Consider the following 20,079-nt stretch of genomic DNA (forward strand, 5'->3'; position numbering starts at 1 on the left):
GAAATAGTTATCTCTAACAGTATTTATTAGAATTATTTACAGATAGGAAAGAAGCCATTTAATAATGGAAATCAGAAATTATATTTCAGTATATTAGGATTTTTATGCACCTTAAAGTAAATTTGATTGAATGAATGAATCGATGGTTTCTTTAGCCTTGTCTTTAATCTGTAAAGATGTGATGAGCGTGAGCACAAAGGACTCAGTGAGAACAGCTAAGTCCAGACCAATAAATATACTTTACTCATATCTGTGATATCCTAAAGCTAGATGAAGAAAAATTTGAAAGTCATAGATTTGTTTTTATGTTGACCTGGTAAGGTCCCTTCCAGCCAAGCCATTCTATGATGCTATAAAGAAGTTGCAGCTGTTTCTTTACAAACAGATTATTTGTTTGTAAAGTAACCTCTATCCATTTCAACTTTTTAAATTGTGGGAAATTAAACTTTTATCTGTTTCTTTAGAGCAAAGATGAACTGAGTGATAGCTTGTGTTAGTACAGTGATAGACACGACACATTTAACCCCCAACCAGAAGTCTAGGAGGGAAGCTAGAGAAAAAGAGCTAGGTGTTATACTGAAATGCTGCATTTTCTCCCCACAGCAACGTGCATACGTTTGTATTTCAAGACCAGAGTGGTTTATTGTGTCTCTAACACTTTATTATGCAGCTGGGCATTATTTTTTTATGTTCACAGGTACACTGCATATTAATTAGCTTTGTTTACCTATGCATTTTTTTTCTTAATTTCACAACAGTACTTTTTGTAATTGACAAAGCAATTTACTGCATGTATGGTTTCTGCACCCCAGACAAATACTCTAACATGTAATGCACCTTTCTTTCCAGTTCAGATTGTTAAAAAAGAATTAGTTGTGACTAATTGCCAATTAATTTGCAGTGGTTTTAGGGAGGTGGGAGAAAAAAACAATTGCACCTACTAATTAAAATTTGAAATATTCTGAAGTGTCATCTTTAGGTGTCTGCGGAATACATAATTTCCATTTTAGTTCTGCACTGGATCTGTAACAACCCTAAGCTTGACAGCTCTATTAATTTAAAACCTCAGTGATACCTATTAGTACAAAACATGAAAAAAATGCCATTAATCATTTATTTTAATTTTGCAGCTCTGTCATTTTCTCAGTATGTTTAAAAATTATGATGACACCATAATGTTTTCCAATCTACCTGTGTGAAGGGGAAACGGATCACACTACTTAGGAGAGAGACTAGAGTATATTATTAGAGCTTAATTAATGCCAAACTGATTAGATTTGATTGCACTTTGCACAATAATATTGTTAAGAAATTTATTTAAAAGATGTGTTGCATAATGCTATATTTAAAACAGCTGATCTAGACCTGAGAGATTTGACCAAAATGTCACATAATGCAAGCCTACGTTCAGTCACCCAGTACAGTTCTTGGTCCTCTTCAAGAAGATAATGGTATTTGTTGCTCCTATGATACAGAAGTGTTGAATCCATTTCCTGTAATGGGAGCAGCAATGGGGCATCCAAATTGGAAAATCGCTTATACCCTCAAACCTGCCAACAGCCAAATCCTACTCATAGCATGGAAAAAAATGACCGTAGTGATCCAATCTGACAAGTCTATTTTCTTAAAAGGTTTAAGTGGTTTTTTTTTAAGGTTTTTTAGGGTTTCTGTTTGTTTTATGACATGTTAAGGGTTTTTACCTTCTCTTTATCCATAAAATACAATTAATTTTTTCAATATTAATTGAAATATTACAAGCAGAGCTGATTGTTTCGATTTTCAGTTTTATATTTTTAATTAGCATTGCAGCTAGTAATTGTATTTCTGTGCTAATAGTAAGTATTTAGGCATTCTGTGAAGTCAGAAGCACAGAGAGAGCTAGCACATACTATCAAAATATTAACATATAAGCAGAACTGATTGACCTTAAAGAGATAGCTTTTACACTAAAAATATTGATGTTTGCAGCATTTTGTTGAGTGGGTGCACTGTATTAATGTGTCTTCAAGGCATATATTGAAATTCTGACCTGCTACTGAGACAAATTTGTTTTATGCATTTATAATTTTTTTTTTATGAATTAATAAATATTCTTCCTTCTCCTTTATCAGAAAATTACAGGTTTTGGGGTTGTTGAACATATTGTTAAACACGTTTTCTAACAGTGAAAAGGTGATTTCAAATCACAAGTGCAATATTTTTCTATGAAACCTATTTACTAGATAGAGAAGACCTTTAAGTTTCTTTTTATTTTTCATGAACTCAAAGGCTAAATTCTTGGTTTGAGTTAGTGAATAAGAGTTTCTCCAGTGACTTCAACAGATTGAGTTGTAAGCATATGTTGTATATATATCTATAATATTGTATATGAGGCTTTCAATCAAAAAAAAAAAATCAAGATTTCTTAGCAATTCATGTGTTTATTTATCTTCTTCTGAAATGAAATTGTGTTTTTTACTAGTTTTTGGTACTTTCATGTTTCTTCTAAATGTGCCAAATAAAAGTGTTCTTTACTTTTTTTCCTCCAATGGCAATTCAGTCACTTCACTATTTTATGTTTAAGATATCCTCCATCCTTTCATTAAGCTTGGAAAATGATCTCTAAAATGATTTTCAAGTACTTCTGTCTATTTTGCATGAGTATGTTTGTCAGGGTACCATCAGCTGCTGAAAATTTTAGGTTATGGTTTGAGCTTTTTGAGGTGTATTTTACTGACCACTATCTTTTTCTCTTGTTTTGTGTTTGCATGTGCAAGGAAGTCATAGGTTCACCATAGAACAGTGAAAAACAATAAAGTAGCACATCTTATTTAAAGCATTTTAATGCTTTAAATATTGTGCTTCTTATACGAAAGACATGATGTTACTTGCTGAAGGAGAGGAAAAAAAAACAAATGATAAAAATTAGTCTCTAGACATTAGATGAGCACAAAATTTATACACAGCTGAAAGTAGTGATTTTCTTGAATTTTAAGTAAATCAAATCTTGGTTGCTTTTAATTAAAGATTTTTTTCTTACTTTTTCATGAGTTTGGGGGTTTAGTGTGGTTGCTTTTTTCTCCATTTCAGGCTCATTTAGACCAGTCTATGTGTTCAGCCCCACATTACCTGCTATTTCTCTTTCTGAGACCCATCTTGAAGTATGTATATTCACATCACCCACACTCACAGCACTCTCTGCTACTATTGCCAGTATGCAAATAGAAGCAGCAATGAGAGTCTGGGACAGAAACACATTGCCTGAACGTCTTGAGAAAGAAAAAGTATATTTTGGGCAATCTTGTGCAAATGTACAGTGTGTATTGTAAACAAACTGATCTTTTTATGACCCAAAGATAAAATATATATGTGTGTATATATATATATATATATTTTTTAATCAGAAAAGTAAGGAATCTAAGGTTATCATTCTAAACCAATGCAGTGTTAACGTATGCTACCATGCATAAATAAAAAATATACTTTGTTAACATTTTTTTTTCATTATTATCTTTAGAATGTAAAGTATATTATATGCCTCTGGAACGTGGCCAATTTACAAGAGTTGAAAATACATCTTAAAAAATGTATATAGGACTCCAACCTCATGTGCATGAGTGGTTAATCATGTTCACGCAACTTGGCTGATCTCAGCTGATAGGATACAGCATACTGAAGAGGTCATGTTCTCTGAAACAGATGGCTCAAGCCAAAAAAGAGCATTACAAATGATACATATTTTCTCAATATGTAATTGCATTCACTCAGCAGCATTGAACAGCTTCAATCCAACATGCAATCTGTACGAGGTCTCAAGATTACCTCACCTCTTCTTACTAAAGCCATCTTTTGAGCTTTGCTCTTTTATTCATTTTAAGATGGAATTACTATGATTTACTTCTGAAAGAAATTCTGAGGACATTTCTATTGCCTCATCACGGCCAAATCCTGTAGTATGCTGAACCCTCATGAGTCTCAAAAAATTCACTCACCGCAGCTGCAGATTATTTCAGGTATTGATCCTCAGGATCAAGCTGATGTCACCATTATTCCTGAAACACAAAATATATTTCATGAAGCATATGAAAGTCACAGAAATACTTGAGACAATTTTTCAGGACCAGATCATCAGCTGGTTTAAAGTGACATCAATGGAAGAATGCCAACTTACCCTGAGATTTGGCTTCCAAACTGGTGTCTGAAGCAGAATTTCATGTGAGAAAATATGTTGATGCCAGTCTTTGAAAACAGGAGTTATTTTCTGTGGGAAATTTATCTAGGTTGCAAAAAAAAAAAAAAAATTGTATACAACATTTGATACTAATGAACAATCTTGACAGTAGGTCACATAAGAAGTTCAAGACTTGTGTACAAAAGTACCATGAAAATGAACATTTGAAGAATAACATAAAGGCTCTAATGTAGTTAAACAAACTCTCTTATTCTGTTGGGATTTTTATGTTTTGGTCTCTTTATATTGTAAAGTAAATTTCCACCCCAAGGAGTGTCCTGATCTGTATCCTAATGAGCCTGTCCACGTGACATACATTTTTTGTTTCATTACTATTAGTGAATGACAAGTGAAGGATATTCATTTTAACTTGAAAATGTCAGGGATGCACTTTAAGAGATATATTTTTCCAGTTTTTAATGAGGTGGTGTTTCTTTTTGAAAGAAATACCCATCTCTGATGTGGGTACTATGCAGATGACAACTGATATTTAATAAGTGATGGTTCTTGTATTAGTCGTAGTTCACTAAAGAAAATGTCTTGGATTGCTTTTGAAAAACTCTTAGCATCACTAGCCCAAAGGCAAGATGTGACCTTTTTATTACATAATGAGAATCATTTATTATCTTACAATGTATCTTAAAGTCACAGACAAAATGCCACTTTGATAATTGCTTTCAATTAGCTTTGAGCATAGCATACATTCATAAAATGTCTTCTCTAATTTAGACTTGAATTAGAGAAAATTGCAGACATAATCTACTTTAAGGTTGTCTCATATAAGGTGATTCGTAGTTTTATATCAAAGAAATCAAAATGGGTGGCTTTAGAGCAGTCCTGCAAAGTGTTTTAAATAGGCTTTTCAATATCTGAGTCTATTCAATGAATAATTAATGAACAAATTAGAATGCTAGTTCATCTTTTTTAACCTTTTTTTCTGTGTGTTAATTTTTTACTTTCATTCATAATGCCTATTTTGAAATTAAACGATATCCTGCGTTAGAAGACAGGTACAGCTTGATCGGAAATATAAACAAAGCATACAAACATACAGCTTGTATCTTAGTTATAGGCAACAACTTGATCTTTCAGCATGTATGTCCTTTACAACTTTTAAATTATTATTCATATTCTATATGTGTAAAATATTCAACAGTGAGCAACAAGTTCCACAGTCAAAAAGTTAGATCGGGTATTGGCCAACATGTTTTGTATACTATTGGCTTACTACATGTGTAGCATCATTCATTAAAAAAAAAAAACAGGTATTTTTCCCTCCTTGATTAAGTGAAGGTTTGGAAATCACACATGAAGATAATTCAGGTTTTTCAGATACTTGTGTCTAAGAATTTAACTAGCTCAAGGTATAACTATGATTTTCTTCTTTCTTCCCTCAGATAAAAATTACCCACAAGAACCAAGCCCCTATGTTGATGGGTCCTCCTCCAAAAACTGGTCTTTTCTCTTCTATCATCAAAAGAACAAGGAATCACAGCAAAGAATAAATCTATGTAGTTTCATTTTTAGAAATCAATTAGCTTTGTTGGGCTTTGGAATATTTATGCTGGAAATCTTTCAAGAATTTTAGAATATCTTCTATTTGCAAATTCATGGATTTTCATTTAACAGTCTCCATAACTGAGCTAATGTAAAACAATGCTATTAGAAAAAAAATGTTATTGTCACAGGTTTGTAGGCATTTTGCATGAAGAAAGCAGATGTTTACATAAAATGATCAGCATTTTTTTTCATTGTTGTTGTTGCATGAAGTACCACTTACTAATCTATGGGATAATTCTGCCATGGAATATAGGAAGAAAATGCCATGGATAATTTGATTTTCTCTCTTTTCTTGTGTGTGATTTTTTTTTTTCTATTACAACGATCATATGCAATAAGTTCAGTAGTGTCTCTTGAATCAAATATGTTCACATCAATAACCAATGAGACCTGGTTCAGAGTTCAGGTCTCGTTAACTTTTATTTTATCATCTATTTCTACCCTAAGAATATTTTTATTCAGCTAAATATTAAAATCTTATTCTGACAACTCCTATGTATGTAACTGTACCTGCTGAAAACTTCAAATTCAGTGTGTGTGATATTCAAATGATTGTGATCATTCATGTGTAGGTTTTTGCAAGACTTGAAGTCAATGTAAGTTTGAGCAAAAAATATCTGGTTTAGGAGATTAATCTAAGATTGAAGATAATAGTATTTGCAAAAGTAGCCATCAGTGTTGTTTGATGGAATACTAAAATCATTTTAATGAAAAGTATATCTCTGTAACATGCCAAACTTTAAATCATTTTGCATTGTTGCCCAATAGTATAGTGTGCATGCACACAAATAACCAAAGCTCATCCTTAATAAACTGCATTTCCCATCAACGATTTAGTGAAGGATACTTCAGAGAAGTGGGTTAATGAATAACATAATCAAGATCACTGGAACTGACTCACCTCTGAAAATTTAGAATTGTTTTGATTTTTCTGGCAATGTCCAGAAATATGTCAGGATAGGAAAAAACCATTAAATTACAAATAAATACTTAATTTTCATTTAGTTCATAAGCAGATAGACACCTATGCTAAATATTGAAGCATACGTGGTTTAAATATTGGAAAATTAAATATATGTCTAATTTTATTTTAATTATTATTTATACATCCGTGCTATCCATAGTTTACTCATCTTCTGAATTAATATATTAAGGAAAGGATAAACTGTTATGTATTTCCCTTTCATAGTCTATTGCCTGGTATAAAACATCTCATCATATATTTGGGGGAAACCATTTTTCAGATTTTTACTTAGCCCTCAGAGAGACTTCCTAACAGCTTAGAAATCATAATACAGGGATTTGTCTGAGGTTTGCACAGCACTGTCTAATGTTGAAGGGAAGTCCAAGAATGGCAACTTTTTTTCAGTCTTGCATATAAACAGTCTCAGTCAAAACTTTTGTGAAGTCTTAACATTGTTCTTTGTTCAGAGTGAGCTGCTTCTCATCACTGCATGTCTTAAGTTCTCAGAATTTTCATCAAAAAAATATGAAAACAGAGTAAAACTTTGCTTGAAATGCATGATTTCCCATTTTTATCTAGATTTTTAAATGTTCATGATTAATCTATTTTTCTATTGATTCAATTCATCAATCAAAAAATAGTATTTCATCATTCTGTAGTGCACGATATTGTGCATGTACTTAAATAAAGTTGATATAATTTCTTCCTAAGTGTGAGAATTCAACTGAATCCTAATTTATATAATCGACACTGAAATAGAAGTCAGTATATAGTCAGTAAGAACTATGATTTTGAAATATATGATCAGTATTCTGTAAACATTAGGAGGTAAATACCAATTAATGTTATGTTCAGTGTTAGGTAAGAATATAGGGAGGGGATTATTTGCTAAAATTAAGGTCTTCTAGTTCCCCATTCTTGGGTCCAGTGATGGGTCCAAATTAGTTGCCATACTAGCGAGCTATTACTTTTCTTGTGCATTGCAAACGTACAAACACAAAAGCATTTGATGCACTTGTTGACTGCAAATATATATAACCATAGAAATAAAGATATCTGCAGAAAGAAGAAACTTGCTGACATAATATTACATAAAGTGCACATTGGTTTATGAAATTATGGTTATGGGTGATATTTTCAGATAACTTGACGTAGGATTTTCTACCAGTGCTCTTAACTTTTTGTGGCAAAGATGTGTTTAATGATGATATATAATGTGTTCTCTATGATTATCTCATAAACATTGTAACTCTGAAAACAAATAAAAAGATACATAAGCTATTCTTTAATACATAAGCTATTCTTTAATAATGTATGCAATTTTAAAAGTGCCAGTCTGAATAGCAAATTGTTCACAACACGCTTTTTCATATAAAAAGGAATAGATGGGTAATCGTGTAATCACAATTACATACAGCTCTGACTAGATGTATAAAAAATAAATCAGATGTGTTTGTCAGTTTGTATCAAATTCTTATGGTAGCAAAACATAATGGAGCAGCTATTATACTACATATTGACACATTATCAGTGACATCCTGTCTGTGTAAATCGTGTTTGTTTATTTGTTTGCAATGGCCTCTGATAATATAAAACCATGATCAAGCTGAATGTATTGATGAAGATAAAAGCTTAGAGTACATAAAACATACTATGAAAGGAAAATGCTTGGTTTAATGAAAAATAATTTCACTTTTTTATTTTTCCTTTTCTTCCAATTCATTGTGTGTGGAACTAGCATTGTGAAATTACTTATCTCTATACGGTGAAGTAAAGCTATGAATATATGTATGTATAGATGAACTGTTCTTATATTGACTGGATATTGACCTGTGCAACCTGGTTTAGGGAGCCTGTTTTGGCAGGAGAGGTTGGACTAGATAGTCTTGAGAGATCCCTTCCAACCCCTACAATTATGTGATTCTGTGGAGTAGTAGCTGTAAACCTTCCACAGTTTACGGTGAGGTATTCTTTAAGGCCCTCATTGATGACATTTACAATATGAATGGAAATTACAACACTGTAGGAATTATGTCTGACACTGAATTTACAAATTTTTCATCTCCCTAGTAGAACGTTGCAGGGGGCAAATGTGCTGAGGAAATAACATGACGTCTCAGGAAGAAATCAAAGTTGTGAAATTGGTTAGCATCACTTTCAATTCACATGAGATCCTATTAAACTCAGAATTTGGTGCAAAGACAAATACAGTGCTGCTGCTTCCAGGATTTGCAAGATGTTTGTCTGTATTCCATCACAATTATTTAAAGCTGAGGGGATTAGATGCTATGATTTGTGCTTACTGGAGTGTGTATGCATATGCACATGCTAGAACAGGTAACGCTTATATGCTGAGGACTCTGATGATCAAAGACTTAGCATTAGTTTCTGAAACAGAGGTAGATGTCCTATAACATTGTCTCATTCTTCTCAACTCTATTTTATAACATGTAAGTCATACCGATGATTACCTAACTTTCAAAATTGTCTATTGCGAATAAAGTTGTCAAGTTCGTCATGTTTCAAAATATCAGTGTAAGAAGTATTTACAGTCAGAGTATGTGTTTGATATTGTAAGAAAACGAGCAAAAAACATTCTTTCTTAATATGTATGTTTGGCTGTTTTATGTTGTTTTTGTTTATTTTGTTGGGTTTGGGGGGTTTTTTTGTTTGTTTGTTTTTCTTTTAATACCGGGACTGCAGATGTTCAGATATCTGCAACAAGCTGGTTTATTCATGATTTAAGATACTAGCATTATTCTGTAACTTACTATCTTCTATCCCAACTTGTTACTGAGGTTTGCAACTTTGACTAAGATCATAGGAAGGCCAGGACCTCCTGGAAAGCGGCTACTTTAAAGGAATGTAGTCCCTCACCTGTCTGGAGAAGACTACAGGAAATGGCTGCAAATCTGAAAATAAAACAAAACAAAAAAGAAAATTACCTCTAGACAAGAAATCCATGGAAGAGTAGGGAAGAACTCTGCTAAGCAATGAAACAGATGCTAAATTGATATGTGAAAAGAATATATACAAAGCAAACCACAAAAACTGTGTGGGGCCAGAGGGCCCAGGTGAAGTCATTCAAGGCTAAATGAGAATTGATGTGCCAACAAAATTAATTAGGTTAATCTGGAGTCTTTTTCTAGTCTACTGAGGAAAAAGGATGTGGATATTGTTGAGTGTTTTTGGTTTTTTTCTTTTGTGGGGAGCGTGATAGGGCTTAAACCCAAGTGGAGCCTCATTGAGCCCTTTTAACAAAGGAAGAAGGATTACAAATCCAGGAAAGAAATGAAATCTGATCAAAATGGTAACAAATTTTCCAGGTTTTTGTTTATTTCTAAATGTTTTTATAACCTGAAAAAAAATTAGCCTTGCTATTAAGCAAGTTTCGCAAAACTGCTAAGCAGTTGGCAGGAAAATTAATAAATGAATTTAGAAAGCTGAGGTGGTTACAAGAAGAGCTGCTCCATGTTTTATGCAAGAGTGGTAAAGAACATGCCAACGTATTGTCAGATAATTGCTACTTGTCTCTAGCTCTGTGAAGTCTGAAAGCATTTTGTTTTCCCTGTACATAAGGAAGGAAATTTCTTGTGGTGCTGTTGAGGTGAGTAAAAGCCTTACTGTAGCTCTGGCTGGAAAATAAATCAAACATATGCCAGATCTGCAAGCTAAATCTCCATTAAAGCGATGTAAAGTAATAGGTGAAAATTCACAGCACGTGAGGATCTGAGGATGTGTTGTGCAGGAATGCTTATCTGATTGTGCAAGCTCTGTCCAGGTCTATCAATGTTTGCTGATCTGCCAAACCTGGTCTTGTGCTATTGTAGGCCTACTGGGTTACATACCCTCATTAGCCCTCAGTTGGTGGGTTTTGAGTCAATTTTTAAATAAGCAGGTTTGACCTTTTCTGTGAAGCTGTGACCTGTTCTGTAGCCAGTGAGCCCTTTGAAGGAAGACTATATTTGGGACAAATAAAAACAGCTGGTTGACAGATAGCTTTTTTTTAATTGGGTGTAGCAGAAGTATTGTCAAGTTCATGGTGGCTTCTTGGAGACTTGTGCCAAGAGTAGAGTTTGTGTTTAATTACTGTGCCCATTGCAGTAGCCTAGAGCCACTGCTAAATTTGGTTCTTTGTGGAACTAGCTTCTGCATTTCAGTAAGTCCTGAATTTTTTGTAGTGCCTATGCCAGGTGAGGTTGAGAACAGTAAAAGGGTAGTCATATTTAAGTAGTAATCCTGTCGGACACTGATGCCTTTGAAGGCATAGAGTGAAATTCAAGTGTGACTTCAGTGTCTTTCAGGAAAAAAAAGAGAACAGGAAAGAAAAATAGTAGAAATTTTCAGTACTATCACTTCCTATTTCAGAAAATAATAGTGTATTATAGTGTATCGTGCATGGTAGTTAAGTTGTGTTCAGCAGTTTAGTAATAACTACTGAATTCGTATGCATGTGGTAGGGGTATGGACAGAGCTTTCACATTATCAGTTTATCTTAATTTAGCAACAATAGCTGAAGCAGAGAAATTTCTACATTGACCAGCAGCTTCCATTTTGTGAAACAGCCCTACAGTTTGAAGCTATAAATAGGTATGTTGTAGGCATGGAGAATCTCGGTATGGTGGTATTTCTGAGACTGCTTCCCTTCTTTCTGATTCATGATTCAAAGAGACTACATGAGAAGCTCCTCAGGGCGCTCTTTAAATATGACTCATACAAAGAGTAAGTGATAATCACCATGCTTTCTTATTTATAGAAAGGTGGTAGCTGTATTGATAGTGAAGCAGGAGTTGCATAGTGAACTGCCCATTTCTTATAAACACTGGAAATCACATAGGGAGAATGTAAAGTTTTTGTGTGTGTTTGTGAATGAGTGAATTTCAAATCTTTCCTTCTGCTCGAGAATTCTAAAGACTACAGTTTTGATTTAGAAAAAAGTATCTTATGTCTATGGTGTACATACAAGTAAGCAAGCAAGTGGAGGAAGATCTATTCTATTTGACCTGAACTTCCATATGTTTAAATTCTGTCCATCAGACCTATTAGTGAAGGAAATGCCAGCAACTTTTAAATTTTAGATGGCTTGGGAGGACTTGGTGGGTAAAAAAGGGCTATGGTATGTTTTACCCCAGCTCTCTGTACACATGCAAATAAAGGAATTTTCACCTCATTTAGACCAATGAGTAGTGATTTTTGTAGTATTTTTTTAATCAATCTGTAAATGGTTCGTCTGTCGATATGTCAAAGCATTTTACATGAACCTTGTAATGGACAGCTACAAAGTCAAGCCTTGCATTCTCAAAAAAATTGAGACCTTCATACTTAGTCACTAGAACTGGTCCAAAAAATGTGTAGCCTCTGTTTCACCTGAGGAACACACCCTTAATCAACTGATCTAATTTTCATCTGTTTTGATTTCAGAGAGAAATCAGGCTTTTGCCATTTTTAAATATAAAAATATTTTTCTATTGAATGTTAAATAGAAGTGCAAGGTTTTTCTTCAAATTGATGTTTTATTAATGTAGTTATTAACTAATATTGTATTATAAGTGACATGACACTCCTATTTTGTCAATCTGAACATAATTTTAATTCCTGTTGGAGAACATAAAAATTCTTAGTATTTGTTCAAGCTCCTGATATGGAAGTTTCAGACTTCACACTGCTGTAATTGTTGCCAGACCATAATGCTATACTATAGCCTATAGTGAAATTCTAAGTCTTTGAGTAACATAGCTGTATTTTTATTACTCAAGAGCATGTGGGGCTCCTAAAAGTAATCTTCTTTAAAAAGATTTTTATTATTATTATTCATAGTTTCACCTGTTTCAAATTATCAATACAGGTCTTTCTTTTCCTTGAAAGAAAATGGGTAATGAGATAAGTTAAAAGTTGAAAGATTCATATTTTTTTAATAGTTCTTTCAATGGTCTGTTTAACTGTCTACCCATTCCATTTTATGTATAAAGAAGGGAATCCCCATTACTCTACAATTATAATTTAATTATTATAAAGTGAAAAACAGAGGAATATTATTGGACTGAGTTTTGCAAAGTAATTTACTGACCAGATATAATACTTGTAATAATACTTCATTTTAAGGAACAAAAAACACTGCAACTCGAAAGACAATAGTCACTGAATCATAAAGGCATATGTTTATCACTGTAATTTATAAAATGATACAGTCCTCAATGTGTCACTTAACCTTTATAGTGAATTATCAGCTAATACTGTGTGATAGCTAATCTATGAAAGCTTTTGACTAGTTAGCTAGAATGTGTATGCTGTCCACAGTTTTACTGGCTCTTTTCTGGTAGCTGTAGCTTTATCACTAAGAAATGTTAGAATATCGAACCCAGGAAATATCATGTTAAAATCCTTGCTGCAACAACCAACAGTTTAATTGTTATTGTCTTAGGATAAGAGGTAAGTATGCCTGATGAGGTTAATGGGGCTTTAAGAAAATGTCATGTTCCTTCAGTGCAAGATGAGGTTCTCTTCTTCTGATGGGAATGCTGTCACTTCATCAGACATATCAGTTTTCTCTGCCAAAGAGTTGAGATATTACCGTGTGTGAGATGATTTATAGTTTTTCCTTGGCTTGCCTGCTGAATCATGGGCAAAAAAAAATAAATCTTATGGCAGATGCCAATTACTCCCTGTTGGTCTCTGTGTAGAAATATATACTACCATGAGAGCTAGTCAAGCATTCAAATAAGACCAGAACAGTTCCGGTAACTGAGAGCAGGGCAAACTATCAGGGATCTGCAGAGGCAGGGGGTAAGGAGAAAAGAAAAGGGAAAAAAAACCAAACCTGTTAGAAAATCAGAAATATATTAAACTTTCTTTATGGATTTCTAGAATGATATGTATCTACAAATGTAAGAGTACAAGCAGGGTAATAGATATCAAGTTTCCCACAGATAACTCTTCTTCTGCAAATCATTTGTGCTACTGTGTAATCTCTAATACAGTGAAGAGAGAGAAATACGTGACAGTTCTCAACTATTTTTACTGTATTCTTCCTCTACAAAACACAGTAAAATGACACACTGTATAAAAGCCAGTTTGATCAAGTGCAACAAAATAATGCTTTAGGACCACAAAACAATTTTGATCTGAAACCACAGTGCAAGGGGGTCTTGAAGAAACAAGATGTAATGCAATTTCTGTCTCAGCAAAAGAGAGGGCTTTCAGCTAAACTACGTTGTCCTTTATTTCGTGTTGAATGGTTTATAAACAAATGTAGACAATCGTAATGAAACAGAACTTATCAGAGCATGCAGGGACAACTTTGTGAGAGTGGAGATTATTTTGCCAGCTCTTATTCCAAAAGTAATGCCTCCTATTTTATTATGTTGGTCCAGAATATCAGAAGTGAATGTTGGTGGTATAAGATTAAACCTTCCCAACAATATTCTCTTTAATAATATTGTCATGTGACTGATGACAGGAGTAGTCTGACAAAATTGCATCTGTCATGGAAGTCTGTATGATGCAAAGATGTGGAACTGAATTCCTCCTTGCAGAAAAAAATTATTAGCATTCATCAACACTTGTTGAATGTTTATGGAGACCAAAAGCGGACATGATCTCAGTGAGGTCACAGGTGATGCATTTCAGCAGTGGTGACAGTGAAATATTCCAGATGTCTATGTATAACTGTCATGCTGTGCAATTAAGAGTATCTACTCAGCTCATCCATGTGGATTGGCTACTGGTGATGTCTATGTTGAAAAAGTGTTCTGTGGCTGAGAATTTGCTCTATGAAACAGTGTTACTGTAGTCTTTGTATCTGTTGTAGTCTCCATGGAAATAAATTGGAGGCATTATTTTCCAAGTGACCTGCATAGATGCTCCTCAATTAGAAGTGACATAATTGTAACGTACACAAACTCAGAGGCAGTCTCTATTTGTTTAATTCATTTTTCTAAGTTAAAAAACTTCTCCCAGGACAGCAAGAATAATTAATACTGAACAATTAGTTGTATAGGAGGTACAAATGATTCAGATAATCTGTCATTCTACTTCTGATATCCCCATATGTATCCATCTGAGAGCATTTAATATAGTCTTAATATAGAGTGGGGCTCAAAATTGTAGCTTTGGCACTCGTGCTTGAAATATTATTGCTTTGTCTGAGATAACGTTGAAGTGAAGTATTGGTAAAGAAGTGAAATCCCAAGTCTACCAACACTTGGTTTGCCCATGTAATTACAGAATCAGGATTTTATCCCTGTTGTGTTGTGGTAGAGCTCAGAACATCATCAAGAGAAATGTCTAGTGCTGTTCAAGAAGTGTTTAGATGAGGTGCTAAGGGATTTGATTTAGTAGTTTAGTGGGTAGGGATGGTGATAGGAGGATGGTTGGACTTAGATGATCTCGTAGGTCCTTTCCAACCTAATGTATCTATGAATCTATGATTCTAAGTCTGCAAAGAAGATTGAGAAGGAGATTGAGAAATTTTGTGCACTCACACACCCATAATGCTTACTGAACAATTGTACATGCAAAGTTTCACCACACTACTGGTCTCTAACACAACACTCATTCATTTGAGCTGTGTAATGTAACAAGGTTGAGTACGCATAAATAGTTGCTTTGAGCCTAGCTCTTAGGGCTTGTACATTCAATGGAATATTGACTTGGTATCAAATTTTGAATCGTTGCCCTTAGGGGCCCCCACACAGTGTTGCAAAATCATGTCTATGTACAGCATAATACAACCCACTCCTAATTATTTTTGCCCAGAGTAGCTAGCTGCTTCTGCTGGATTTCTTGTCTTTAGTGCTTAGAACAGCAGTGACACATAGTGAGTCAAGCCTTTATTGTGCTAGGAGTTATGCAGAAACATCACTTAAAAAAAAAATAAATAAAAAAAACAGGCATGTGTGCAAACCTTGATTAGAATATGATACATTAGAGGTGTGCAAATCACTTACAAAGTATTCATTCTCTTGCAATTATATACAGCTTTGTTTGCAGTATCTTCTTAATATCTGTACACTCTGACTGCTGTTTTGTCATATCTAATAGTCATTGTGTATCTTCAAGCTTAAGCTGTCCCAAGGTATAAACCCAATCTCAAAGCTCGTTCATTTCAGTGTTATTTGATTGTTAATTAATAACATAAAGCAGCATATTTAAACATAAGAATAGAACATAGTTCTGGAGGAAAAGATGTGACAAAATATAATCTGAGAAGGAAGAGCAGTGACTTTCTATAAGACCAACGAAATAATTCCTAAATACTGTTACCTTATTTTTAGACAGTTAGGAATAGAATATCTAAGGTTTAGAAGAATGTTGCATGTGGCATTAAGACTTTATCTCATTGCTCTAACCATGTAGTAAAGGAGAAGTGAAAACAATTGTTAAAGTAACCAGTTTTATTTTCACATCACCATACTGAATGCTGAGAGGTATGTGGCTCTTAGCTTAATTTGTTGCGTGTCACTAGGTTGACCTGAAGGTATTTCTCACTCCTGCTCATCCCTACTGAAGCTTTACTTTCAGTGATAAAATAATAGATTGTCTGCATTCTTCTCAACTTTTGAAATCTTTGATTCTCCATCAGTTCATTCTCTTCATGCTAGTTTGTTTCCTTTGCTTTGTTCATACACTTTAATTAAAATGCTTGTTATTTTGTATTTCCATCACAGTCATTTTGGTTACATTTTCTTGCCTATTAAGATCCATTTAGAGATCTCCAGTTTGCAATCTCTTCTTCTCTCACATACTGTTCACCAACTTCCTTCCCCCATCACCTGGTAAATTAGGTACAGTTAGAGGACCTCAGTGGCCCATGCCATACTTAGTAAAAAGTGTTTTTATATCTGTACCTAAAATCAATCCAGGATTAGAGCTCTCATTCTATGTAATCTGTTCAATGCAAAGGAAAGTACCTATCATATGAAGCCATGATGATTTTCTTGTAACTTAAAAGTTTTTTTAAAAAATTAGGCTTTTCCACATCAGGACCTTGTTTGAATATAATTCTTTTGGAAACATCCAAAAACTTACTCTGTTCTCTTCTTTTGGTAGAGTCAAAAGTATTTGATTCTTGATTTTCACTTGAGTAAAAATACAAGGCATTTTACCCCAGTAACGACATGGGCATACAAGCTCATAATATGAATGCCAAATACATGAAGTTGCAAGACAGTTTTATGGTCAGAGTGTCTTCCTGTAGCCTATGGACACAGCAGTGGTAACTTCTGGGATGAAGTATATTCTCCTTTCTTTTGATGTACTGTATTCACTATGATGGCATCATTTTCATTCCTTTAGTGAGAATATGCTCATTGTTAAGGCTCATTCCATAACTTTGATGGGAGAAGTCTGCAAGAGTAAAGAAGTGTATATATATTAAAAATAGAGATAAAAAAAGGCAGATTTTGTCATAACTTTCCAGTAAGCTACCTCAGTATTGTTGCCCCAACCTATTATTTCCCATTGGTGCTCACCCAGGCAAGACGTGTTCAGGGATAAAAGAGAGAAAGTGATATTACTTGGAGTCAGGGGAAATTAATGTGTTATTTGCAACAGCACTGAAGTGCAATGCATTGTATAAAAGGTAGCTCTAATTAAAACCTTTATTTCTGAAATATATATATTTAAAAAAAGTTGAAGTCCACTTTGAAAAAAAAAAAGTGAGAAAAGTTGCATTATCTTGTATTTTTCAGGCTTAAAGACTGTCTACAAGCTAAGGATACCTTCTGTGTCAGGCTGCTTTGTTAGGTCAAAGGCTCTATGGCCAGGTGAAGGAAAGCACAAGCCTAATGCTAACCTCCTGAACTGACTGCCTGAATAGTAGCCTGGGTTTTTAGAACTTTCTCAGCCTGCTTTCTGAAGCAAGCATCCTACTTTAAATTTACATAGTACTGATGATTCTGTTACCCTCTCTAATGCACTCTCCTGCCTTGAATCTATCTATTAACACTGAGGTAGAGTATTTAAAAATAGTTTAAAGACTGCTCTCTGGATTGTCAAGCCTCTGGACTCTCAAGCCTTCTTGACTGAGACTTTCAAGGCTTTTTTAAATGAACTGTAGATAGCTGCAGTCCTTCCTTGTTCAGATTTTTTCTGGATCCCTTTATGGGAACTGTTGAATCACGTCCTGAACTACTGATTGATCACCTGAGGCGAGCACTGAGTCAGCTGCAGGAGCACAGGTGAAGGCAATTTATCTGTGTGACCAGAAGGGGTGGAGTCTGGCTCTGCCTCTCTCTGACCCCATTTAAGGGCTGACCTGCACTGGGGAAGAATCTCTTGATGAAAATCCCTCCTCTGTGGAGTTATTGGTGAGCCTTGACAATCTGCAAAAGGTGAGCCTTTCTTTATTTGCTGATTGTATGCTTACCACCCAGATAAGCCAAGCAAAATATATCATACACCTCATTATTTTCTGTGAATATTAATCTTTTCTGTTTTTCACCCTTCAATGGCTAATACTTGTTCTCCTTGACCACCTTACCGTACAAACAAAAATTTCAGAGAAGATCTTATACTGTATTGCTTAACCATTTTTGGACAGGGAAATTGGTAGAAATTGATGTATTTTACCTTCCTCTCTCTTACAGCCTAGGTAGCAAGTACAGAGGAAGTTAAGTATTAAAAGTGATTAAATAAATATTTACACTAAGATTCCTAAGATTTTTTTTTATTATACTCTGTTCCCTGAATAAAAACATAAAGGAAATGTCAGTATTACTCCATTCTGGCAACTTTGCCTACTGCCTTGAGTGGTCCTTTCTTTCAGTAGTATAAGTTGCAAAGTCTGTTCACTTGCTCCCAAAGGCAACCTACCTGTTTTAGGATGTAGCCTAAGTTCAGTTGAACAAAAGTGCTCTCTTAAGGAATAGAGCTTATTAAACCTCATACAAGATTATCGCTCATGTCAGAAATGTTTTAATAAAGTGAAAATGCTTTCACTTTTTTTTAATGACTTCATTTTTTTTTCTTTTAATTTTTTTCAAATTTTCAATTAAAATCCTAAGTATAAAATTATTTTTCTTTCACTCTTAAAAATTGAATCTTTAGGTGACCTCACAAATCCTTACTGAGAAGTCACTTAGCTCAAAGTTCCTATTGGGCCATGTTGTGACCTTGCCCCTACTGCATTAGTAGTATTCAGTTTATTCCAAAGAGGAACTTCTTGTTGATGTACGTGGCATTCAAGTTTATTTAAGGTTTTACTTTAGGTAGGGATACAGAACCATCACTGAATATTTTGAAATTTGATGTATTATCCTTTTACAGAAATATCTAAATGTCACATTTTAATGAACAAAACAAAAAGCTATTGTCTGCAAAATCCACAGCACAAGGCTGACGTTTTTCAATTAAATATCTCCTTTGCCATGGGCAGCTATGACTTGAGACCTAACCTGAGATTTGTGGATGTACTTGTTCGTTCACTCCCTGTGAGCATTTGTTCATTTACTGCCATGCAGATAATACATTGCATTTCACAGCACAGCAAGTTTAATCAGGACTTGTCATCATTAATTTGTACTGATATGCACTGATGGACAGGGTTTTCCAGAAGCATGATTAGCTGTTTATCAAACAATCATCAATTCTGAAGAAGAAATGGTGCTATCCCCTTGTTGTTTTACAGCATCTGCTTTATCATCTGCTACAGGAGCACCTTTTCTTTTTTTTTTTTTCCTCTCTCCCTCTCTGGGTTTCCCTTGTACTTGTCACTTGTAGACAGCTTCATTTATTTCAGCTGTTTTCTAATTCCTTTAGGATAAATGTCTAAACAGTGTGCTAGATTTATTGAACCATGTTGTGGGAGTGAAATAGTTAAAACAAGACTAAAAATTACAATCTGCGCTTGATTTCTGGTGCTTTCCTGTTATTTACTGCTTCTTCGTGAATTATAAATAATTTACAATTGAAAGTGAATACTTCTAAGTGCTGGAAAACCAAATTCGAACTTATTTCATTTGCTGATGTTTCCACAGTGTAAAACAGAACAAAAACTCTTATTGCTCTGTGGCTTAACAAAAAGACTATCAGATTAGCCTAAATAAATAAATAAAGGACTCTAACAATAGCAGTGATAGTTGTTCAATTGCGTAGATCCTGCTAAGGCAAAATTCTGAATCAAAACTTTATGATCTTATCCAACTGAGGACTCCAAGGTTAAACTTTTAACGTACAAAATTTGTTACCTCGTAAGAGCATTGTGTTATTGCGTTGTGGAGCTGTGAAGGGGGAGAAGCTCTGAAAGGTAATCTCAGAGAATAACTGCGCCTTTCATAATGAAATAATAATCACAAATACAGAAAATCAGTTACTTTTTTTAACTGATGTAACTGATACACAGCTAAAT

General features: G+C 34.2%; 1 protein-coding gene across 5 annotated transcripts in view; it reads left to right on the plus strand.

Annotated features, from left to right (window-relative positions):
- DGKB (diacylglycerol kinase beta) overlaps positions 1–8,019 on the plus strand; it is a 329,366-nt gene extending 321,347 nt beyond the window's left edge. For all 5 annotated transcript variants that reach the window (XM_065753425.1, XM_065753427.1, XM_065753426.1 and 2 more), the window contains one exon: positions 5,608–8,019. In XM_065753425.1, coding sequence (XP_065609497.1) covers positions 5,608–5,715 — 108 coding nt within the window. In that variant the 3' untranslated portion in view covers positions 5,716–8,019. The remainder of the gene's footprint in view (positions 1–5,607) is intronic.
- Positions 8,020–20,079: the final 12,060 nt, after the last annotated feature.

This window comes from Cyrtonyx montezumae, unplaced genomic scaffold (assembly GCF_038088225.1).
Source record: "Cyrtonyx montezumae isolate F1298 unplaced genomic scaffold, pur_monq_1.0 scaffold_8, whole genome shotgun sequence".
Taxonomy (NCBI): Eukaryota; Metazoa; Chordata; class Aves; order Galliformes; family Odontophoridae; genus Cyrtonyx; species Cyrtonyx montezumae.